Genomic DNA, 23045 nt, shown 5'->3' on the forward strand with positions numbered 1-23045 from the left:
AACAAGGGGAAGCGGATGCCCCCACGGAAGCTGAGGTCCACTCTGAGCAGGGCGCTCAGAGGCATACGGCTTCTCCTCCCACATAACCCTCAGGAAGGAAATTCATGGGATTTTCTGTCCCTCAGTCAGCAATTTATTGGCCCATCCTCAAGAGACCACAACTTGAGTGGGGCCTGACCACCTCCCACCGCACAAGAGGTCCAAACAAAGGATTCTCGGCCCAGGAAAGGCGGCTGCCCTAGGTACTCCGAGAGAGGCCGTGGACTCCCAGGCCTTGGGAAGGGCACAGACCCAGGTTGCACTCGCTGGCACTCAGCTGTCCCTGCACTGCGCCGCCCTCATAGACCATGGGCAGTATGCACTCGTTGGCTCCCGCCTCGGAAAGCACGTTGATGGATATGAGCCCGGGTGGGCGACTCCCGTGGGTGGACTCCCCGGATGGTGACGTGCCTCCTGATTACATATTGGCTCGTTCCCGCTGCAGCCGCGAGTTGTAGGCGCGGGACACGGTGTTCCAGGCGTCCATATAGCGGTCCATGCACATGGCGATGCACTTCTGGGGTCGGGGAGAGGACGCAAGGCTCGGTTCTGGCCATGTGTGCAGCGGTTCACCCGCCCCAACTCTAGGCCACAGGGCTGCAACGGCGCACGCGCAACAGCTCCGGGCCCCCACCCCGCGCATGCGCAGACGCCTCGCCACCCGCGGCGGGACCCGGAGATCCCTGACCCAGACCCCCGCATGGGGTCTCACCTGCTCCGAATTGTCCAAGGAGCCCCCCGGCTTCCCAATGCACTTCCGGAAACACTTGTCGGTCATCCTCTGTGGACATACGGGAGGCCTCAGTCGCGACGCTACTCCGGGGCACCCCCAACCCCGGCCCCGCGGGCCCCGTACCTGAAGCAGCTCCTGGGCGTTGGCCACGGCAATCTGCACCTTCACCTGCTCCATGATGAGCCCCGGGTCCAGCTTCCCGCCGCCGGAGCCCCCGAAATCCGAGCCGAAGCCGCTCTCCATGGCTTCGCAGTCCACCCGGCCGCGGCCGCGCGCGCCGACCCACAGCCGCCGGAAGCCGGGCCGCCCAGGGCACCACGGGAAACGGAGCCCGCACCGTAACTCCCACAAGGCCGCGCGATTCGTACGCGCACGCGCGGGGGCCTAAGTCCCGGCGCCGCTCCGCGTCCAGGCCCCGCCCCGGCCCAGCGCGCGTGCGCACCGCGCGGTGGGCGTCAGCCGAGCCCCGGGGGCCGGGCGGGAACCGGTCTACAAACAACCAAGAGGAGGTCTGCGCGGCGGGCGGAGTCACGACGGACGCTCGCCTCGGTGGGCCCGACTCAGCGCTGGTTAAAACCAGTGTTTATTGGAGAATCGTACAAAAGTCACTGGTTACAAAATGTGCGTCGCAAACTAGTGGAAGGGGACAGCAAAGCCGCACATTCGACACGCAGCTCAAAACCCAGCCACGCACGCCAAAGGGCCCGCGTCTCCCGGAGGCCACGGCCCCAGCCCCAGAGGGCGGGGCCAGCTGTCTCCCGAGAGTGGTGGCCAGGTCCGCCGGGGGCTCAGCTACAGACCACCTCCCGTTGGCCCGGGGTGGGCATTGGGCCAGTCACGCACCTGGGCTCCAGGAGCCCAGGACTCTGCCTGGCGCCCACCCCCTCGGGCGGCTGGCTCCAGCAGGCGGCCCTGACAGGCAGTGAGGCCGGCAGCGCGGGGCCACAGCAGGACAGGCAGTGGTGCTGAGCACGGACAGCAGCCTGCCCTGCCTGGACCTTGCGAGGAACTGTCAGTGGTCACCACATGTGTGACCAGGGGCTTCTGAAAACAGGACAGCTGGACGGCTCCGGAGCAAGGATGGCGGCGGCACTGGTGCTCTCCCTGCCTGGGGCTCAGTTCCCAAGGGCAGCCAGAGCCAATGACCAGAGAAGCACCACACCTGTCCAGACTGTAGGGCAGGGCTGTTTTGTGTCCCACCGCTACTTTCTGGGGACAGTGCATGAACGTGGCTCAGCATCAGTGTCTGAACTCCAGCTGCACTTTCCGAGGGAGGTCAGCCATGTGAAAGACTGGGTGCTCATGGAGACAGGTCCCCCACCCCATGCCATCCCTGTCCTGGTGGCCCTGGCAACCTGCATACTCACAAATGTAGAAAAATAAATATCCATTAAAAAAATAACATGTGCCTATGAGGGAGTAGGTGAGTGTGACTGTAGAAGGGGCTGCTGGGTGGGCAAAGCCAGGCGTGGGACTCGGGCCATGGAGACAGGAGTCCATCTTCACCTGCATGTCTGAGAAACATTTCTTCACAATTCACAAGCTCTGGCATGGATGCGTGCGCATGGGAGGCAGCAGGGGCCTCCCCCCCAGACTCTGGCCAGGATGGAGACCCACGCTCCTCTGGGAGGGCTGGGAATCAGCTGTCATGCACTCAGCTTTCTAACACTCATGACCTTTGCTCCCGAGGTCAGCAGTGTTGACCAGTCTTGGGAGCGTCCTCCTTTCCTGCCCTGCTAGCCCTGCAGGATCAGGGTGGCAACTGGAAAGCTTCAGAATTGAGGCCCAGAAAGCCAGGTCAGAGTCCCAGCCTGCTGCCCACAATAGGACGGAGGCCAGACCAGCCCTGCAGGCCCTGGCTATGCCAGAGTGCGCCCCCAGCCCCAGCCAGCCCCTACTTCAACGCACTCAACGCAAGGATGGCTTCCGGGTGGCTGAAGTGGAACCACCAAATCTTGATGTGACAGTGACAGTGCCCCCCCCAACCAGGTCACAACCTGGATTCTGAATTTGGTCTTTAAAAAGCGTTCAAGAAATCCTGTAGCTATAGAATCCCTACACAGTTTCACATTCTGTCCACCCGGGCCCGAGGGGTGGTTTCTGTCCCTCCTCAGGCCAGGTCTGCCACTGAGGCAGAGGCGGCCCTCCACAGCACCCAGGTGCAGCCCCTCAGCCCCCAGGGTCCCCGGGGGTGGAAGGCAGTGGAATGGCGAGGGTGGGAGTCTGAAGTGGCAAGGTGTGCCCAGGTGAGGTCAAGGTATGCTGACCCGCGTGAGTTGGCAGTTTGCTTAAAAATCAGCTAGAAACAGACCAAAGACTAAGGAAAGCCAATGATAGAAAAATAGTTTTCAGTGGCTCTGGGAGAGGAACAGTGTGCAGATGCCGAGTGCTCGGTTACATCAGGCAGCAGCCCCTCGAGGTGGTCCGTGGGTCCCCCTGGGAGGAAGGAAGCAAGGGTGGCAGTCATGAGGCCCATCCCGGGAGGCAGGCCTGGCTGGGCTACCGGTCCCTATTTCTAGAACCTTCCATCCCTCCACTTCCCTGAGCTACACACGTCCATGTCCCAAACCAGAGATTTTAAACAAGCACTAACTTGGCTGCGACTCTGGTGCCAGGCATTCTGCAGGCAACTGGCACCTGAGCCAGGGGACGTGAGACACCATGTCTTGGGGACCCCACAGCCAGCTGCCCTGATGTCACAGAATTTGCACAGCGGGAAGGAGGCAAGAATACCACCCCAGCCCTGCAGCCCAGCAAACGTGTGAGTGAACACATGCGTGTACCCAGGTGCTCTGCCCAGGCAGCAAGTGGGCACAGGGTCACTACCTGCTGGTGGAAAAGATCCTCCTCGCCAAACTCGGCTTCCTCTTCCTCTTCCTCCCCATTCTCGTTCTCTCGCACCACAGAAGACTGCTTCACTGCTCTTGTGGCCACTTCCTGCACCAGATGAGGACCACCGACACTCAACACTGAGGCCGGAGTGTCCCGTGTGGCAGGGTCACTGCTGGGCTGCAGCCTCCGTACTGCGGGTATGGCCCCGGGCTCCACCCCACCAAAGGCTCACACCCACCTCTCCATCGGCGTTGACCAGCACAGTGCGGAAACTCTCGCCCGAGCCCCAGCTGCTCTGGCTCTTCCACACCAGGGTGGCGGGGGGGCTGTGGGCCACCCCGGCACCAGCTGCCCACACCTGTCAACCCAAGAACGCCCTGCTCAGTCTTCTGGATCTGGATGTGGACAGCACCTGGTGCCCAGCCTGAGGCCCTTCAGTGCCCGAGCACTGCAGCCTCACTTGGGCTTGCTCATGGATGGGGGTCCCCCGTGCCCACCAGCCCAAACAGCCAGGACTCAGCCCTGGCACCTCTCCACGACCCACAGCTGACCCTGGGGCTAAGCTGGATCCTGCAGCACCCAGCCGAGGCCGCTGCCAGCCTCCCACCTGCCCCTCCCTGATGCACCTACCGTGACTGTCTGGCCGGCCCGCAGGACGTACTTGGGTGTGAACTTATAGGCGATCTCATCGCCCTCGAGGACCTGCCTCTTGATCCTCCAGTTCCCCAGGGACTGATCCTGGAAGGGACACAAACACACAGGTGACCCGCAGGCCACCAGTACGCGGCACAGGGCTGTGCCCTGCCTAGCAGCTCACCTTGTCCGAGTTGTTCTTGAGCCGCACGAACCTGCCCTCCAGGTCAATCTCCTCGATGCTGACGCTGCCAGTGGCCGAGGCCTGCTGGGCCAGGCGGAAGCTGCTGCTGCTGCCCGAGCCAATGCCACTTGAGCCGCTGCCTGGGGGCTCCTCCACCTCCAGACGCCGGCGCTTGCTTCGGCTTGAACGCCCAGCTGTGGACATGCTGCTGCTGCTGCTTGAGGTGGCCCGTGAGATGGTGACCCGTGAGGAGGGGCTGGGAGACAGCTTCAGCCTAAGGGTAGTGTGGAGAGGTATGACTGGTGGCCCCCGAAAACGCCAGGCCCAGGATCCGCGACCCCCTGCTCCTGCTGCCCACCTCTCCTCCTCGCCCTCTAGGAGCTTGCGGTAGGCGCTGATCTCCATGTCCAAGGTCAACTTGACGTCCAGCAACTCCTGGTACTCGGCCAGCTGTTGCTGCATCATATCACGCATCTCCATCATCTCCTGCTCCTTGGCGTCCAGCATCTTCCGGAACTTCTCCCGCTCCCCAGTCATGGCCCCTTCCAGCTCTCGGATGCGGTCCTCAGCAGCACTGGCCTGGGAGGGGCAGGTGGCCAGGTCAGCCCAGCCTCTTCTGGGGCTGCCCCTGCTGGGACAGCAGGTGAGCAGGCCCCCCAGCACAGTGGGGACAGAGGCTGGGCTGTAGAACAGGCTCCGGAGCTGGCCCGGTCAGCGCTCAGCACTCAGGGCTGCCCCCGCCCAGCCCGGCCCCAAGGCAGGACACAGGACACGGGCCTCACCTGCTTCTGGAGGCTGGAGAGCTGGTAGCTGAGGGACTCGACCCGCATGCGGGCCTCCTTCAGCTCCTCACGGGCAGCACTGGCCGCCTTGTCATTCTGGTCAGAGCTCAGCTTGGCGTGGTCCAGCTAGGAGAGACGGGAGGTGAGTCCGGGGATGGGGAGATGGGGAGGTGAAGCCAGGGGCGGGGGGTCGGGGCGCGGGCCGCACCTTGGCCTGGTAGGTCTGCTCTAGCTCCAGGCGGTACAGCCGCACGTGCTCGTCCTGCTGGCTGCGCAGCTCCTCCAGGGCCTGCGCCAGGCGCACGTCGTACTCCTGCTGCCGGCCGCTGTCCACCTCCACCAGGCGCCGCTCGTGCCGCCGCCGCGTCTCCCGCACCTCCTGTGTGGCGACAAAGCCCGTGGTCCTGCAGCACTGTGGCTCTGAGGTGGCCACCGAGAGCCCAGGAGGAAGGCAGGGGCCCAGGGGAGCGGCCCACACCCTGCTGTGCCCATGCCCCTGTCCCACACCCCAAGCGCAAAGCCCGAGTGCTGAAAAGTGCCTCTCTCAGGTCCAAGGCCAAACCCTGGCTCATGGGAAATAAAAACAGAGCTGGGGTGCGGCTCGCTATGGACTCCCCAGAGCCCGTCTCTCACACCAACCTCAGAAGCTCCAGGCGTCTCCCTGCTAACCACCAAAGAGTGGACACAGCCCAAATGGGCATGGGTGGACGAAGGACCACGGTGTGGCCCTCCACCTGGAGCGTCACTCAGCCACAAGCAGGAGCCAGGTGACACGGCTGCACTGCACATGGGCCAAGGACCTGGTGCTGAGAGCCCGACAGACAAGTGACAGAGTCAGACGGATGTGGACTCGTAGGCGCTGGGCTACGAGGGATGGGGGATGCTCATGGTCTGGCTTCCTTTTGGACTGATGGAATGTTCTGGAATTAATGGGAAGAATTGATTCTAAAAACACTAATTCTACACTTTTAAAAAAGGTGAACTTTATACCACCTGGGGATCACTTCTCTTTAAAGTCGTTCTTTGACAGTACAACAGACTGTCGGCTGGGCTCAGCGGTAAGGAGCTGGCCTAGCACACGAGGCCAGAGCCATGCCCGCATCCCGCTGCCTCCGAGGCTGAGGCGGGGGATGCAAGTTCCAGGCCATCTTGAGCCACTTCCTGAGACCCGGCTGGGGGATGGCCGGGATGGGACGATGGCAGCAGGCCCAGCCAGGCATCTTCGCTGGCCACACCAGGAGACCTGCCCGGGCACAGGGTCGGAGCCCTGGGGCCTGCCGGCCTAAAGGGACCGTCTGAGGGCACCCGGGCAGACACCCACCTGTACCCGGTGTGCCCGCTCCTCGGCGCCCCTCCTGCGGGGGCCCTTCCCGGGCGTCTCCCCGGGTGTCTTGGCGGCTCCCCTAGGGGGTCTCTTCGTGGGCCCCCTCACAGGTCCTCCCACAGGTCTCCTCAGCGGATCCCGCAGGGGGATCTTCCCAAGGCCCCTCAGGAACCTCTTCACTGCTTCCCTCAGGGGTCTCTTCACGGGTCCCCTCACGGGCTCGGGGTCCCTCACGGGCTCGGGGTCCCTCACGGGCTCGGGGTCCCTCATGGCTTTCTTCCCGGGTCCCCTCACGGGCTCGGGGTCCCGCATGGCTTTCTTCACGGGTCCCCTCACGGGCTCGGGGTCCCTCATGGCTTTCTTCCTGGGTCCCCTCACGGGCTCGGGGTCCCGCATGGCTTTCTTCACAGGTCCCCGTAAGAGCTCGGGGTCCCTCATGGCTTTCTTCACGGGTCCCCTAAAGACTTCAAGGTCCCTCATGGCTTTCTTCACGGGTCCCCTCACGGGCTCAGAGTCCCTCATGGTTTTCTTCACGGGTCCCCTCACGGGTTCGGGGTCCCTCATGGCTTTCTTCACGGGTCCCCTCACGGGTTCGGGGTCCCACATGGCTTTCTTCACAGGTCCCCGTAAGAGCTCGGGGTCCCTCATGGCTTTCTTCCCGGGTCCCCTAAAGACTTCGGGGTCCCTCATGGCTTTCTTCCCGGGTCCCCGTAAGAGCTCGGGGTCCCTCATGGCTTTCTTCACGGGTCCCCGTAAGAGCTCGGGGTCCCTCATGGCTTTCTTCCCGGGTCCCCTCAAGGACTCAGGGTCCCTCATGGCTTTCTTCACGCATCCCCTAAAGACTTCGGGGTCCCTCATGGCTTTCTCCACGGGTCCCCGTAAGAGCTCGGGGTCCCTCGTGGCTTTCTTCACGCGTCCCCTCACGGGTTCAGGTTCCTTAAGGGGTTCCCTTGCAGGATCTCTCACTGGCTCAGGGTCCCTCACGGATTCCATCATGGGTCCCCTCACAGGATCTGTCACTGGCTCAGGGACCCTCACAGATTCCTCCTTGGATCCTCTCACAGCCTCAGGGTCCCTCACGGATTCCATCGCGGGTCCCCTCACAGCCTCAGGGTCCCTCACGGATTCCATCACGGGTCCCCTCACGGCCTCAGGGTCCCTCACGGATTCCATCACGGGTCCCCTCACGGCCTCAGGGTCCCTCACAGATTCCTCCATGGGTCCCTTTACGGGCTCAGGGTCCCAGATGGATTCCTCCATGGGTCCCCTTACGGGCTCAGGGTCCCAGATGGATTCCTCCATGGGTCCCCTTACGGGCTCAGGGTCCCAGATGGATTCCTCCATGGGTCCCTTCATATGCTCAGGGTCCCTGATGGATTCCTCCATGGGTCCCCCAACATGCTCAGGGGCGCTCACAGATTCCTCCAAGGGTACCCTCAAATGCTCAGGGTCCTTCACAGATTCCTCCACGGGTCCCCTCACAGGCTCAGGGTCCCTCATGGATTCCTTCGCGGGTCCCCTCACAGGCTCAGGGTCCCTCATGGATTCCTCCGCGGGTCCCCTCACAGGTGCCTTGAAGGTTCCTGGGGGGATGTGGGTCCTCCCTCAGGTCCCCTCCTGGGCGTCTTGAGGAGTCCAGGCCCCCTCGTGGCTCTCTTCACAGGCCCCCGCATGGGGCCACCTCCCACGCAGGCCTGCGTGGTGACTGGTACCCTCGCTGGGCCTGGCCGGAGCCGGGCACGGTCCCTCAGCTGCACGGGCATCCCTTCCTCTGGCAGGTCTTCCCGCAGTGACCAAGTGGCCCCGCCCGGCCCGGCCCAGCCCAAGGATTCCACGGGCCTGTGACAACACAGTGGGCTCTGTGATGGTGGCGTCTGCAGAATCCGGGGGGGCCAGGCCCTGCACGCCGGCCCCACCCCAGAGGACACAGGAGCCTGGCTGATCTGCCTGAGGCCCCCTGTCCCCAGTGTCCTAAGAAGCCAGGAACCACGTTAGGAGGTGGTGGGGAGGGAGCAGGTGGCTGGGCGGGGAGAGGGGCCCTGGGGTGGGTGAATGGTGGCCCCCAAAGACGTGTGCGCGTTCCGACCCCCAGGGCCTGCGCCGTGCCTTGGGTGGCAAGAGGTCTCTGTGCAGGACCCAGGCAGCAGGTGGGTTCTGGACCACTCGGGGCCGCAGTGCAATGACAGTGTCCTTAGAGAGCGAGGTGGCGGCCGGGGCGGGCGGACTCACCTCCTCGAACACGCTCCTCTGGAAGTCCAGCTCCTCCTGCAGGCTCTGGCAGCGGTTCTCCAGGTCCACGCGCATCAGCGTCTCCTTCTCCAGCTGCTTCTTAGCCACCGCGTGACCGTCCTCGGCCTGGGACAGAGTGGCGGCTGAGGACGTGCTGGTTGCGCTCCCACGGAGCCCCGGCCCCGGGAGCTGGGCCTACCTTGGCCAGCTGGGCCCGGAGATCGGCCGCGTCGCTCTCCAGGCTGCGCTTGTCACTGAGGGCGGCGGCCAGCTCCACCTCGCTCCGGTGGAACAGGGACTCCAGGTCCTTCACGCGGCCCTGGGCCACCGAGAGCTCGCCTTCCCTCTTGCTGGCACTGCAGGTCAAGAGGCCAGGTGAGCCAGGGGACAGCGTGGCCGTCTGCCATGAGGAGGCCCTCGGCTGAAGGGGCCAGAGGGGCCACAGTCACAGGGGACCTGGCCCTGGCCTAACCCCCACGGGACACGCCGTGCCTCTCAGGGCTGGTGGCGGGCAGGTCACACAGAGTGGTCCCCACCACTGGAAGCAGTGGCACTAGTGTCCTTTCCTGGGAGTTCTGGGCTGAACGGGGAGTTCACGGGAACGGGGGACACGGGGTCTTGCTGGCGCCTGCCCGGCTTGGACATCAGGCAGCGAACACCAGACCTCAGACACGGGAGCGCCTGTGGCTTCTGAGGGCTCTGGGGACACCCCGGCTGCGCATGGCTGTGGGGAGGAGCCACTCTCACACCGTGAGCCACCGGGGACCCCTCCTGGGTCTCTGCTCAGAGGCCACGGGAAGCCACGCTAGGAGGGAGGCCGGCCCTGGGGACGGTGGGGCTGGCCTGCAGGATGGAGCCGGGCCAGGCGGCCAGGAGCAGAGGAGTCGGGTCTGGAAGGGCAGGTCCCGCAGCCCGCTGCAGAGAGCAGGGTTCTGGCCATGGCGGCGGCAGCCCCTCTGAGCACCAAGGGGCTGACGCAGCTCCAACCAGATGCAAGAGCTTCCTAGGGCCACCAGGAGCCGGGCCCACTGGTGGGGTCCTCCGTGAGGCCACCTGCCTTTGTCACCATGGATCTTTGGCAACTGATTTGTTAGCAGAAGAAAAACACCAGACCAAACCTGTTAGGAAGGTGACCGAGTTTGGGGACAGTGACCAGATGAGTCGTGATCACTGAGGGAAGCTGGGCATAAAGCTTGAGGAAACTGCGGTCAGGGAACGGACACCCAGGTCAGAGGTCAGAAGTGAGGCCCAGGGTATTTACTATTTGAAAGCAATTTTTTCCTCCAAATTAAGGTGAACTTCACATACTATAAAACTCAGTGTTGCTGCTGCAGTGCTGGGGACAGAATCCAGGGCCTCACGCACACCAGGCAAGGGCTCTGTCACTGGGCAGCACCCTGGGCCAAGATTAGAGGTTGAAGTGGACAGTCCGGGGCCATGGGGTGGCTCCCGGGTGGTGCAGACCCCTCCAGTGTGCACCACGCAGCCCCTAGGAGTTCCCGAGTGCCCAGGGCAGAACCAGGCCTTGCAGGCTGGGAAGGGGTCTCCCCCTGCCACACCCAGTCCTTCTGTCTTAGGGGCTGGCCTAGACTCTGTGACCCTCCAGCCTCAGCCTCCTGAGTGGCTGGGATGACAGGCATGGCCACTGCACCTGGCTCAAACCTGCTTATTAACCACAAAGCAGGCTCCCTGGAGGTGGGCAGCTTGATGGCCGCCCAGAGTCCACCTGGGGTCAGCTGCCAGCTGAGGGACGGGTGGGATACCAAATGGAACATGCAAGGTCCAGGTGCTCTGTCCTTGCTCATGCCTGAACTCTGGCTCGTGGTCACTGGGAGGACTCAGAAGGTCCCTTGGAACCCTGGTTCCTGGGCAGGAGGGTGAGGAGTGCCTGGGCCAACCTGGAAGGTGACCTCTCCTGGCAAAGGGACACCATGAGGAGTAGGACCGCCCACATACCACTTACGGGGCCCAGGCACCACTGGCCACGAGGCCCCCGGTGACGACCTGGGCTACAGTTCAACCTGGACATAACACGGGCTCTCAGGCCACCAGCTGCCTACCCCCAAACCAGGTGGATGAGTTACCACCAATTCTGGGGACACCCAGATGAGCAACCCCCTCCAGGAGGCCACATGACCCTCCTACCAGCAGGGAGCAGCAGAAGCCCACAAGTGCCTCTGAAGCTGACCCAGGCCTGGGGCAAGGCAGGACAGGACCGCAGCTCTGGGGGGGAGCAGCTCTGGGGGGGAGCAGCTCTGGGGAGAACAGCTCTGGGGGGAGCACTCTGGGGGGAGCAGCTCTGGGGGGGAGCAGCTCTGGGGAGAACAGCTCTGGGGGGAGCACTCTGGGGGGAGCAGCTCTGGGGGGGAGCAGCTCTGGGGGGAGCAGCTCTGGGGGGAACAGCTCTGGGGAGAACAGCTCTGGGGGAACACTCTGGGGGGAACAGCTCTGGGGGAGCAGCTCTGGGGGGAACAGCTCTGGGGAGAACAGCTCTGGGGGAGCACTCTGGGGGGAACAGCTCTGGGGGAGCACTCTGGGGGGGAACAGCTCTGGGGGGGAGCAGCTCTGGGGGGAACAGCTCTGGGGGGGAGCACTCTGGGGGAACAGCTCTGGGGGGGAGCACTCTGGGGGAACAGCTCTGGGGGGGAGCACTCTGGGGGGAACAGCTCTGGGGGAGCACTCTGGGGAGAACAGCTCTGGGGGGGAGCTCTGGGGGGAACAGCTCTGGGGGGGAGCACTCTGGGGGGAACAGCTCTGGGGGGGAGCACTCTGGGGGGAACAGCTCTGGGGGAGCACTCTGGGGGAATAGCTCTGGGGGGAGCACTCTGGGGAGAACAGCTCTGGGGGGGAGCAGCTCTGGGGGGAACAGCTCTGGGGGGGAGCAGCTCTGGGGGGAGCAGCTCTGGAGGGGAGCAGCTCTGGGGGGGAGCAGCTCTGGGGGGAACAGCTCTGGGGGGGAGCAGCTCTGGGGGGAGCAGCTCTGGGGGGGAGCAGCTCTGGGGGGAGCAGCTCTGGGGGGGAACAGCTCTGGGGGGAGCAGCTCTGGAGGGGAGCAGCTCTGGGGGGGAGCAGCTCTGGGGGGAACAGCTCTGGGGGGAACAGCTCTGGGGGGGAGCAGCTCTGGGGGGAGCAGCTCTGGGGGGGAGCAGCTCTGGGGGGAACAGCTCTGGGGGGGAGCAGCTCTGGGGGGAGCAGCTCTGGGGGGAACAGCTCTGGAGGGGAGCAGCTCTGGGGGGGAGCAGCTCTGGGGGGAACAGCTCTGGGGGGAACAGCTCTGGGGGGAGCAGCTCTGGGGGGAACAGCTCTGGGGGGGAGCAGCTCTGGGGGGAGCAGCTCTGGGGGGGAACAGCTCTGGGGGGAGCACTCTGGGGGGAGCAGCTCTGGGGGGAACAGCTCTGGGGGGAACAGCTCTGGGGGGAGCAGCTCTGGGGGGAACAGCTCTGGGGGGAGCAGCTCGGGGGGGAGCAGCTCTGGGGGGGAACAGCTCTGGGGGGAACAGCTCTGGGGGGGAACAGCTCTGGGGGGAGCACTCTGGGGGGGAACAGCTCTGGGGGGAGCACTCTGGGGGGGAGCAGCTCTGGGGGGGAACAGCTCTGGGGGGGAACAGCTCTGGGGGGGAACAGCTCTGGGGGGAACAGCTCTGGGGGGGAGCACTCTGGGGGGAACAGCTCTGGGGGGAGCACTCTGGGGGGGAGCAGCTCTGGGGGGAGCAGCTCTGGGGGGGAGCAGCTCTGGGGGGGAATAGCTCTGGGGGGAGCAGCTCTGGGGGGAGCACTCTGGGGGGAGCAGCTCTGGGGGGAGCAGCTCTGGGGGGGAGCAGCTCTGGGGGGAGCAGCTCTGGGGGGGAGCAGCTCTGGGGGGAGCAGCTCTGGGGGGAGCAGCTCTGGGGGGGAGCACTCTGGGGGAGCACTCTGGGGGGGGGAGCAGCTCTGGGGGAGCAGCTCTGGGGGGAGCACTCTGGGGGGGAACAGCTCTGGAGGGGAGCAGCTCTGGGGAGGAGCAGCTCTGGGGGGAACAGCTCTGGAGGGGAGCACTCTGGGGGGAACAGCTCTGGGGGGAACAGCTCTGGGGGGAACAGCTCTGGGGGGAGCACTCTGGGGGAGCACTCTGGGGGGAGCAGCTCTGGGGGGAGCACTCTGGGGGAGCACTCGGGAGGAACAGCTCTGGGGGGAGCACTCTGGGGGGGAGCACTCTGGGGGGAGCAGCTCTGGGGGAGCAGCTCTGGGGGGAGCAGCTCTGGGGGGAGCACTCTGGGGGGAGCAGCTCTGGCGGGGAGCACTTGGGGGAGCACTCTGGGGGAGCAGCCCTGGGGGGAGCAGCTCTGGGGGGAGCACTCTGGGGGGAGCACTCTGGGGGAGCAGCTCTGGGGGGGAGCACTCTGGGGGGGAGCAGCTCTGGCGGGGAGCACTTGGGGGAGCACTCTGGGGGAGCAGCTCTGGGGGGAGCAGCTCTGGGGGGAGCACTCTGGGGGGAGCAGCTCTGGCGGGGAGCACTTGGGGGAGCACTCTGGGGGGAGCAGCTCTGGGGGGAGCACTCTGGGGGGAGCACTCTGGGGGAGCAGCTCTGGGGGGGAGCACTCTGGGGGGGAGCAGCTCTGGCAAGGAGCAGCTCTGGGGGGGAGACACCCCACGGGCTCCTGCTCAGAGCACTTGGGACCTGTGGGTGGTGACACAGAAATGCCTGCAGAGCCCAACTCCAGTAAGAGCTGTCAACTGAGGGAAGTCAAGCCCCCCCCCCAAAGCCCAGGGTCACACGCCCGAGGCCAACAGGACCTTGTGACACAGAGCCTGTCCAAGGCCACTGTCCTTGCGTGTCCCTGGTTTAAGTGAGGCTGTGCACAGCGTGCTGGCTGTGTGAACACCAGGAAAGACCAGGTCGCCTCAGCCCCCCAGTGGCCCACTAGTGTCCAGGCCACAGGCCAGCCCCCAGCCCTCCTACCTCTTGTGCACCTCTTCCAGCTCCGCGCTCAGCTTGCCCATCTCGATCTGCAGCCGGGCGCGCTCCCGGGCAGTCTCGTCCAGGGCCCTGCGGGCGTCCGCCAGCTCCGACTCGTACAGCGCCTTAATGCCGCTCACCTGCGAGACAGGGCACGGTGGGGGAAGCGCAGCGCAGCGCCCAGGCCCTCAGCTGCCCCAGGAGCACACCCGGCAAGACAGCGGCGGCCAGGGTGCTGCCCCACGTCACCCGGCTCACGCAGGGCCCAGTGCCCTCTCGGGCAGCAAGGGGCAGACTCTCCAGCAGGAAAGCTGAACAGCTAGGGCCCAGGAGCACCCCCACTGTGACCCCTTCTGGAATGATCTGTCTCCCCTCCCACACCCCAGCTCAGGGGACAGGTGGCGCCCAGAGGCCCTGGACTCACCTATGCCCGGAGCACCACATGCCCAGAGGGAACCTGACCCACAGGAAAACAGGCCTCAGCCGGCCTCCTGGGACAGGATACTTGAGCCCCTGGGCAGCAGTCATGGCCACATCACATACATTTTTCACATTCTCAGCTTCCAAAATCCAAGAATTGGGGGAACACATGACCAAGGGTCTCCCCTGGGCACTGTGGACAAGGGCCCAGGTCATTCTCTGAGGTGCCATCCTGGGCACTGCAGGGTGCTGAGCAGTGTCCCTGGCCTTCGTCCACTCCGTGCCAGTAACTCCCCAATCACGAAAGCCACCAGCGTCCCCCAACCTGGTCCTGGGTCCCACTGCCCGAGCTCGGCACCACTGGTCTGACACCACACTGCCTCTTCTCCAGAAGTACCTGGCCACAAAGCCACTCTGCTGCTTTGCGGGGCCTGTGTCCCTCCACACGGGGGGACATGGGCCCTGTTAAGGTCTGGAAGTGAGGGGTCCCCCAAAGCTCACGTGAGACGGTGCTAGAAGGTTCAGAGGGGACACGATGGGTCATGAGTCCCTTCCCCCATCAGTGTTCTCACCCCAACTGGGTGACCTGGAGGCGGGGTGAGGCCGAGGAGGGGGCCCCGGGTGACCTGGGTGGGTCCTGGGTGCACCTCGGGGTGCATGTCTATCTGGAGAGTGGACTCTCAGGCCTCCTGGTCAGCACCGAGCCGCGTCCCTCCCACACTCCCCCGCCTCCCGCCCACCCAGGGACAACGCCTGTCTGTGGACTGAGACCTGTGAAGTCCCCAGCCGGCCGTCCCCTTCCCCCTCTCAGTGTGCCAGCCTTTCGGCTGCAGCAGCACAAAGGCTGACAAGACAGGCCCCTCTGGAGGCAGCGGGCCGCCTCCCTCCCGTGGCTGCGCGGGTGTCCTCAGGCTGGGGTCCTGGCTAGGCACTGGCCCTTCCTCCAGGCTGCCTGAGCCAGCCGCTGGGGACACCAGCCGGTGGCTGGAGCCAGGCCACCCACGCCGTCCCTAGAGAGGGCCTGTGGGGGCACGGGGTACACAGGCAGGCTTCTGCAGGCAGCCACCTCAGTCCTGTCCCAGCCCTGTGTGCCAGGGGAGCAGAGCTGGCTGCCTGCGGGCCCTCGTGCCCTGTCCCCTGCGGCACGCGCTAATGTGTTCCGAAGTATGTGAGCCCGGCCGCAGCCAGCTCCACCTCACACCCGCTGGCCGTCGGTCACGAAGACTGACAGCCACAGGTGTGGGACGGGGCAGCTCCCGGAGAGAGGAGCCCCTGACCCAGCAGCCCCCTGCCCCCCCGAGGGTGCACCTCCCAAGGGAGAGCACCCGCCAGGAGACCCCTCCCAAGTGCTCGCTGGGCAGCTCTCACAACCACCAGAGCCTGAGGCCCAGGCGTCCACTGACAGACGGGCAGATGGCCCGTATACCTGGAGCGTCCCTCGGCCACAGGCAGGAGCAAAGTGACAAAGCTGTAGCATGGCTGGACCTGAGGACCTGGTGCTCAGTGACAGCCAGATACACAAGGCCATGGTTGTGACCCAGTGACAGGAGACACCAGGATGTGGCCTTTGGGTACAGGGCTGGGAAGGCTGGCTTCTCCTTGGGGTGAGGAGCAGGTCCTAGAAGCCGGCACTGGAGGCCGGGCGTGATGGCACACCCCGTGCTCCCAGCGGCTGGGAGGCTGAGCAGGAGGCTGAGCAGGAGGCTGAGCAGGAGGCTGAGAGTTCCCGCAGCCCCAGCAGCTCAGGGGGCCCTGGGCCCCTCAGCGAGAGCCCGACTCCAGACCAAGAGCGCTGGGGTGCGGCCCAGTGGCTAGGGGCTCCTGGACTCCACACCCAGGACAAAAAGTGAGAGACCTGGTCACTGAGGAGGGCTGTCCCTGGGCGCTGGGACGCAGCCCTGCTCACCTGGCGAGCACACGCACACGCAGGGCTGCGTCACAGCAGGACCGCGCTTGGCTTCAGCCCACGTGGCGACCTCAGGGCCGTGCTGACAGCTGTGGGGTCAGACGGAGCCAGGCTGCTTGGGACTGAGTGGACTCTGAAAGCCAAGCTAGGGCACCCAGGGCACCCGGGACACCCGGAGAGGACCGACGGCAGCAGCTCCAGGCCCCCCCCATGCCAGGGTGGCCAGGCCCACTGCCCAGACACAGGAAGGGCCTCATCCGGACCCCTGGGCTCAGAGCATGTCAAGTCTGCGGGACATGGTGTGGATGACAGAGCACGCACGCCCTCCGAGGCTCTGGCCACCCTCTCCCTGCCTCTGCCCAGAGGCCATCTGTGGCCACTCTCAGCTCCTTCCCGGGAGCTAACTTGGAGAATGAGCTCTGTGTTGACAAAGGTGCCACTCCGGCCCCAACCGGGCACTTGTACATGCACAACCCTGCTCTCTGCCCCCAACCCCACCTCCCAGCCCAGGGGTGGTGTGACAGGACACCCAGAGAAGGGTGCTAGGTTAGGTCCCCAATGTCTCCAAAGGCCCATGTGTTCAAGGCCTGGTCCCAGACTGGAGCTACGGGGAGCGGGTGGAACCTTAAAGGGTGGCCTAGTAGGAGGTCTGAGGTCACTAGGGACCCATCCTGTCCTCAGGCTGGAGTGATGACACAGGTGTGCTGCCCAACCCCAGGAGCCAGACCACCCAGCACGTGCGGGACCCTCAGAAGGTGACCATGTCTTCAGAAGGCCCTCTCCTCAGGCCTTGTCACATGGCGGAGCTGGCCCACGGCATCAGCGCACATCACCTCCGTGCCCACACTGCCCACTGGACCGCCCCAGTCCTGTGCTCCCTCACCACTCCCAGGACATGTGGGCCACCAGTTACCAGCAAAGACCAGCTCAGCGCTGGGCACACCAGCAACTCGGACATGCGTGTGTTTAGAGTTTTGATAACTTTATTCATCATGGGTTTTCAAACTTTGCTTATTTTAAAAAACATTCCACCAAAATGTTATCTACCTCACCCAACGAGAGAGGGCAGCCTACAAACCCTGACCCATCCTGTTTAGGGCTGTCCAGGGCACCCAAGACGAGTCTGGGAAACAGAAGAACCCAAGGAGATGTGATGCCCGGGGCATGTCAGGTCCTAGACAGGGCCCTGGGGCAGAAACGAGCATGGGGAGGGATCAGAGGTCTGCACAAGCCACGCTGCCTTGATGAGGCCATCTCCGCCCCACCTGCTTGGACAGCCACAGGAGACCTGCACCTCTCCAGGTGCACAGGGAGCCCCCTGGGCACAGGGCTCTGCCGGCTGTCCACTCCGCATCACCTGCAGCGGCTCCACCCTCAGCCACAGCTGAGTGGAGGAGATGGAGGCCATATGGTCGGCCCGGCCTGCAGAGCCAGGAGGGTGGGAACAGGTGCGCTCCTGGCAGGGCCACCCGCCCCCTGCCCTGGACACCAGGACCCTGGCCATTTGACTTGTCTTTCACGGGATCCTGCCAAGCTTGAGGAATCCCAGCAACTGTGGGCGCATGCACTGGCCCGAAGGTGGGGTCCAGACAACCCAGTGGGCTTTCTTTCCCTGGGCAGCATGGACACAGGGTGGCGCCCCTCCGCTGGAGAGTCACTAGAGACCAGCCCCAGCCCCCAGCAGAACACTGGGCAGGCCAGGTGGGGGAGAAAGCCCAGGCCAAGTTCCTCCCAGCTCCTGCAGCACCGCCCCCACATCTGGGAACCCCACACCTGCACAGGCACGGGTTCCCCTACCCCCCCAGCACCCCGAGATTCTTCTCCAACAAACTCTGATCTGGAGCCTGCAGGGCCAGGCGCATGGCCACCCATAGTGGCACTGGCTACTCCACCACCAACCAAGGCAGCCCGGGGCAGGTCCAGAATCCACACCAAGCCCAGCAATGGTTTCTGTAAGGACAGCGGAAGGTGTGCACAAGGTGTGTGGGCAGGAGGGCTCAGTCACCTCACAGCCCTGCCTGCCAGCTCCTACAGCTCTGCAGGCACCCTCAGGGGACGCCCAACCCCATCTCCTCCAGGTCTGAGTCTGACACTGTGGAAGGCAGTCCTGGTCTGAGCAGCATGGCCCCCCCCCCCCGTGACAACTTCTGGTCCCCAGAGTCTGCCAAGCTTGCCCTGGAGGCAGCCTCCACCAGGTGCCAGGAGCTGCAGAGGCGAAATGGCACCCCAGTACTCCTTGGTGGGTCCACATCCTTTGGACCCCACAGGACCACCCCCAGCATCCCTGCAGGAGCACTACCAGCTATAGTGTGACAGGGGCACTATCAGCCCCAAGCTCTCCCCAACGCTGCAGCTGGTGCTAAGGATGAGGCAGCGCGTCACACCCCCCCCCCCCCCCCCCCGCACAGCGCCTGTTGCTCCCCTTTACAGGACCAAAGCCACACCTGGACACTGATGGCTGGATCAGGCTCCCTTGGGTAGACCTCCAGTGGGGGCCAGCACAGCACTTCCTGTATGCTTGCCAGACCCAAAGGTTCGTGGGACAACAGAGGTCCAAAGACAAGAGACAGCTGCAACCCTGAATGCCAAGCCACTCTGCCAGGCAGGAACCAGGCTCCTGTCCTGAGGATAGCATGTGCTGCCCAGGCGGTGGCCCTGCCAAGTTGGGACAACTCTGCCCCCACTGGACAGATGGCAAAACCAAGGCTCAAAGAGGCTGAAGCCTGTCCAGTCATGCAGATTAAAAAGCAGGTGCCGGACATGTAATCCCAAGCAACTGGGCAGGCTGAGGCAGAAGGACTGTTGAGCAACTGTCTGAGCAACTTAGGGAGATGCTGTCTCCAAAAGAGCTGGGGGCTGGGGCTCAGTGGGAGAGCATTCGCCTGGCATGTCTAAGGCACTGGATTCCAACCTCAGCACCACATAATAAAGGCATTTGTGTCCATCTACAACTAAAAAAAAAATAGGAAAAAAAAAGGAGAGAGTGAGCTAGGGATTCAGCTCAGCAGTCTGTGGTCAGCACCTGACCAACATGTGAAGGCCCTGGGTTCCATCCTCAGCCCAGGACAGGGAAACAAAAGGGAACCTGGATGGGCAGCCCAAGGGTAGCACCACCACCCTCCAGCTCCCTCCCCTCCACCAAGCAGCATTTGTGTTTTAGCATCCCTGCCCCCAGCTCCATCCAGCAGAACATGGATATACGTGCCTCTGGGCACTGTCCTGTGTTATTACTTCATTTTGTAAAACACCTATTCTGTTGTGGCCCCACTAACCACCACCCCAGGGGAGGTAGCTCCCAGAAACCCACCTTGCCCTAACCCAGCTTCCCCAGAAGCCCCCCACTTCACCCCCTCTCCAGAGAAGGAAGGCAGGGCCCCTGGTAAATCTAGGTTTCAGTGGCAGCTCTCAGGATGAGACCCTGGGACTCAGGGACCCAAACCTCAGAACAGAAACCAAGTAGTGGGTGCTGCTCCTGCCCTCTGTGTTGACTTGCCCTTGGACTGTGAATGGTGGATGGGAGGGAGAAAAGAGCTTCCAGGGGATGGCAGGGGACAGCATCCCCACCCCAGGACAGACCCCACCCAGGACCCTGGAGAGACAGCCCTCACCACCCCCAGGGCAGAACTTCCAGAGCCCAAAGCCTCCTTCTGGGTTGGATGGACACGCAGTGCCTACCCCTCCTTCCGAAGCCCCAGGTGGTGCCTGCGAGGCCAGTGCTGTCCTCCAGGCCAAGCTCCGGGCCACCCAGATTCCCCATGGAACCCGGGGAGTCCCCATCAGAGCCCATTCCTCAGATCCCCACCCCTCTGCAGGCCCACCCACTCCAGCCTCCCAGCTCCCACCCCAGGGTCCCTCCAAAGTCCCTGAGCTCCGGGACCACTGTGGAGCCCCCCTCCAGGTCCCAGAGGCCGGCCGCCCCGTTTCCCCCGGAGAGTGCAGCGCCCAGATTCCTCCTGCACACCTGGGTCTACCGGGCCACCGAGGTGGCCTAGGGCGCCAGGCCGCCCAAGCCCCCAGGACCCCTCCCTGGAGGGCGGCCCGGGCTGCACCCCTGCCCCGCGGCACCTGTTGCTGGGAGTCCCCCGACGGCCTCCTCCCCGGTGCGCGGTCTGCTCTCTGCCCCTGTCCCTCAGGGACCCCTCAAAACGCCCCTCTCACCAGGGGCACCCCCGACCACCGCGGGCCGCAGTCGCTCCCGGCCGGCCCCCCGAGACCCCGCGGCCCGCCGGCCGGTGCCCGCCCCTCGAGCTCCCGCAGGTCCCGGAACAGCCCCGGCCAGCACCGCCGCGAGGCCCCCCGCCCCGGGAGCCGCGTACCTCGCGCGTGGTCACCTCCTCCTTCTCGGAGATCTTGAGCAGCAGCCGGTCGTTCTCCAGCTCGAGCGCGCGGACGCGGTCGATGTAGTGCGCCAGGCGGTCGTTGAGCTCCCGCAGCTCCTCCTTCTCCTGCAGCCGCGACAGGCGCGTGGGCGACAGCGGCGTGGCGGGCCCGCCCGCGCGGCCGGGCAGCGGCGAGGCCATGGCGGCGGCGGCTCGCGGCCTGCGCGGCTCCCGACGGCGGCCCAGGCTCGGCGCGCTCATTCAATCCGCGCCGCGCAAGATGGCGCCGCCGCCGCCCGCGGCCCGCCGCCGCGCGGGGCACGCCGGGAGTTGTGGTCCGACCGCCGCCGCGCGGGGCACGCCGGGAGTTGTGGTCCGACCGCCCCGCGCGGGGCACGCCGGGAGTTGAAGTCTCTGGGCGCCGGGAACCCGAGGGCCGCGCTGGGAGTCTCCCGCCGGCTCCCTCCCTCGGGGGTTTCGCTGAAAAGACCGCTGGAGGCCTTCCTTAAAGAGCCACTCCCGCAAAACAGGTGGACTGGAGCAGTTCGTGGAGGTGCGCTAGGAAGGCCAAGAAATAGTGCATGTTCTCACGTGCGGAAGCGAAAATAGCTGGGCCAGTGTCGAGCGCTCCTGGCCGGTGCCGAGGCCCAGCCGGTACTGGGGAGAGGGGTCACTGAGGGCCAGCGGCAGGGTGGCGAGGGGCAGAGGGAGGGTGAGTGGCCAGCACAAAAACAGGGGCAGTTGCACCGTTTACATGGTGCATTTTGTGGAGGACTTGGAGAGAGGGGCCCGGACGCCCAACGCGGAGGGTCAGGAGCCGGGAGGCCAGGCAGCGGCACCCGGCTCCCGGGAAGGCAGGAGGGGACCTTCCGGGCCGGCTGGGCAGCTCAGCAAGACTCTGTCTCCGAATAAAAAGGGCTGGGGGTGTGGCAGGGTGGTGGAGAGCCTTGGGTCCCATCCCGGGTAGCAGGGGGAAAGATGAACCGCTCTGCATCCCGACTTGATGGGATGTGGGGTGTGCCTGCCTCCAACTACCACGTCGCAGCCCGCCAATGTCCACAGTTCTCATGTGGCAACTCAAAGCCACAGGGGAGCCACATCCAGCCACCAAACCCTCCTCAGCCACTGTGGGACATTGGGCTGCTGACTCCTGCCGGGCTCCCCACCGGTCTAGCCTTACTACCTCATTGGACTCCTGAAAATTGAGGTGATGAAGGAACCCTCCAAACATGCTCAGGGGAAGAGGCCGCAGGTGAAAAGCCACAGGTCACAGAGTGCCATAGATAGAAGGGCCCAGCAAGGAGGGCACAGAGCAGGACGTCACAGAATCCCGTGGGATGATGTCATTGGCTTCTGCCAGCAGCCATCTGAACAGAGAGGCGCCTGTGAGTAGAGTCCAGGGCCTCTGTCTGCAGAAAGGAGGCCCTGGTGGGTGCAAAATGACTGCCTTGTGGGGTCCCAGCAGGGGCTTGCTCAGCGGCCTGTTCAGGTTTCTGGGCCCTGTGGGTTGGTGGCTTTGAAGCTCCTGGGTTTGGGGGAAACGGGCCGATGGGACGTGCAGTTTGGTTGTGTGGCCGGATCTCAGGGACCCGAGGCGGGAGCTCAGTCCACCGCCGTGGCCTCTGCAGGTGCGACTTGGGAGGTCAGTCTCCACAGTGGGCTTTCTCCAGTTGTGCGCTGCTGGCAGGGGGTGGGTGAAGGGGACTGCCCACAGTGGGGTGTGAGCGGGCTCCACCTGTTTGATGGCAGAGCCACCTCCCTCCTGCCATGACAAGCAAAATGTCTGTCACAGTGCAGCTGTCCCTGGTGTGGACCCTGCAGATGACACATTGGGAACCGGACCCGCCCACCCAGCCCTCCGAGGACACTGGCAGGCTGCGCTTGGTGCCCCTGTCCCATGGTCTGAGTGACCCCTCGACCCTCCCCACAGGGCCAGGCCTTGGATGCGGGCTGCGCCCAGGCGGACTCCAAGTCCCAGGAGGCACCACGGAGGGCTGCGGCCTTGGTGTTGGGCAGATGGTGCAGCTCCAGCACCTGCCAGGGAGCACAGCTGTCCCCAAGGCGGGTGCCCACACTGGCAGGTGCCGGCCCAGAGGCCCAGTGCCTCTGCTGAGTTTTGGCGCCAGATTTTCAAAATCCCAGGCCAACGGCTGCTGCTGGTTCCCGGCCAGGATCGTCTTCCAGGATCTGAATTCCGGAGCCCGGAGCTCTGGGAGGCCTGGATTCCGGCATCTGGATCTTGGAGGAGTGGATCCTGGATCTGGTGTAGACCCAGGCCTTCATGCGGAAGCCCTAGGTCTTGGGGTTCCAGAATCTGGAGTCTGGGTCTTGGGGACCCTGATTTTGGAGCCTGAAACTGTGAGAAGCCGTTCTCGCCCGTGGTAGTTACCTCCCTGGCTGGGTGTGAGGCGCTTAGGCACACTGTGTCAGAGCCTTCCCCACCCTGCCGCAGGTGCCAGGGCTTGTCTGTGTGGGGGTGTGCCTGACCACTGACCTCAAGACCAATCACTGACCCTGACCTGGGAATGTTGCCCCCCTCGACCTTCATTGGATGGAATTTTCCTCTGAATTTTTTGTTCCCTAATAAAAGCTCGCTCCCTGGCGTGTTCCCCCTCTCTTGCTGGCCTCTTGTGTGAACCTCACTACCGCATCAAGTGGCTGGAGGCAGGAGCTGGGAGGAGCCGTCTCTGAGCTGGGCAAATAAGGTAA

General features: G+C 64.5%; 2 protein-coding genes and 1 long non-coding RNA gene across 3 annotated transcripts; 1 reads left to right on the top strand and 2 right to left on the bottom strand.

The window, feature by feature from the left end:
* Positions 1 to 110: 110 nt before the first annotated feature.
* Timm13 (translocase of inner mitochondrial membrane 13) lies at positions 111 to 1128 on the bottom strand. Its single transcript, XM_005332001.5, has 3 exons — positions 896 to 1128; positions 752 to 820; positions 111 to 556 (listed from the first exon to the last, which is right to left on the bottom strand). The coding sequence occupies exons 1-3, from the start codon at positions 1013 to 1015 to the stop codon at positions 458 to 460; spliced, it is 288 nt and encodes a 95-aa protein (XP_005332058.1). The 5' UTR covers positions 1016 to 1128; the 3' UTR covers positions 111 to 457.
* A 1970-nt stretch (positions 1129 to 3098) lies between these two features.
* Lmnb2 (lamin B2) lies at positions 3099 to 20626 on the bottom strand. The gene is made up of 12 exons (XM_005332002.5): positions 20334 to 20626; positions 13695 to 13831; positions 8956 to 9112; positions 8757 to 8882; positions 5412 to 5582; positions 5204 to 5329; positions 4780 to 5000; positions 4422 to 4695; positions 4235 to 4342; positions 3843 to 3962; positions 3599 to 3709; positions 3099 to 3208 (listed from the first exon to the last, which is right to left on the bottom strand). The coding sequence occupies exons 1-12, from the start codon at positions 20595 to 20597 to the stop codon at positions 3167 to 3169; spliced, it is 1857 nt and encodes a 618-aa protein (XP_005332059.2). The 5' UTR covers positions 20598 to 20626; the 3' UTR covers positions 3099 to 3166.
* A 55-nt stretch (positions 20627 to 20681) lies between these two features.
* On the top strand, positions 20682 to 23045 carry LOC120891553 (uncharacterized). Its single transcript, XR_013428737.1, has 2 exons — positions 20682 to 20889; positions 22134 to 23045. It is a non-coding gene; the product is annotated as an uncharacterized LOC120891553 (long non-coding RNA).

Source organism: Ictidomys tridecemlineatus, chromosome 2, assembly GCF_052094955.1.
Source record: "Ictidomys tridecemlineatus isolate mIctTri1 chromosome 2, mIctTri1.hap1, whole genome shotgun sequence".
Classification (NCBI taxonomy): domain Eukaryota; kingdom Metazoa; phylum Chordata; class Mammalia; order Rodentia; family Sciuridae; genus Ictidomys; species Ictidomys tridecemlineatus.

Coding starts and splice junctions, on each gene's coding strand:
- Timm13 (XM_005332001.5), bottom strand. CDS start 1,015: ATGGAGAGCGGCTTCGGCTCGGATTTCGGGGGCTCCGGCGGCGGGAAG. Junction 821..895: donor ACGCCCAGGAGCTGCTTCAG/GTACGGGGCCCG, acceptor GTATGTCCACAG/AGGATGACCGACAAGTGTTT. Junction 557..751: donor CCTTGGACAATTCGGAGCAG/GTGAGACCCCAT, acceptor CCCCGACCCCAG/AAGTGCATCGCCATGTGCAT.
- Lmnb2 (XM_005332002.5), bottom strand. CDS start 20,597: ATGAGCGCGCCGAGCCTGGGCCGCCGTCGGGAGCCGCGCAGGCCGCGA. Junction 5,583..8,756: donor AGAGGAGCGTGTTCGAGGAG/GTGAGTCCGCCC, acceptor GTCGCCACACAG/GAGGTGCGGGAGACGCGGCG. Junction 3,710..3,842: donor TGGTCAACGCCGATGGAGAG/GTGGGTGTGAGC, acceptor CATCTGGTGCAG/GAAGTGGCCACAAGAGCAGT.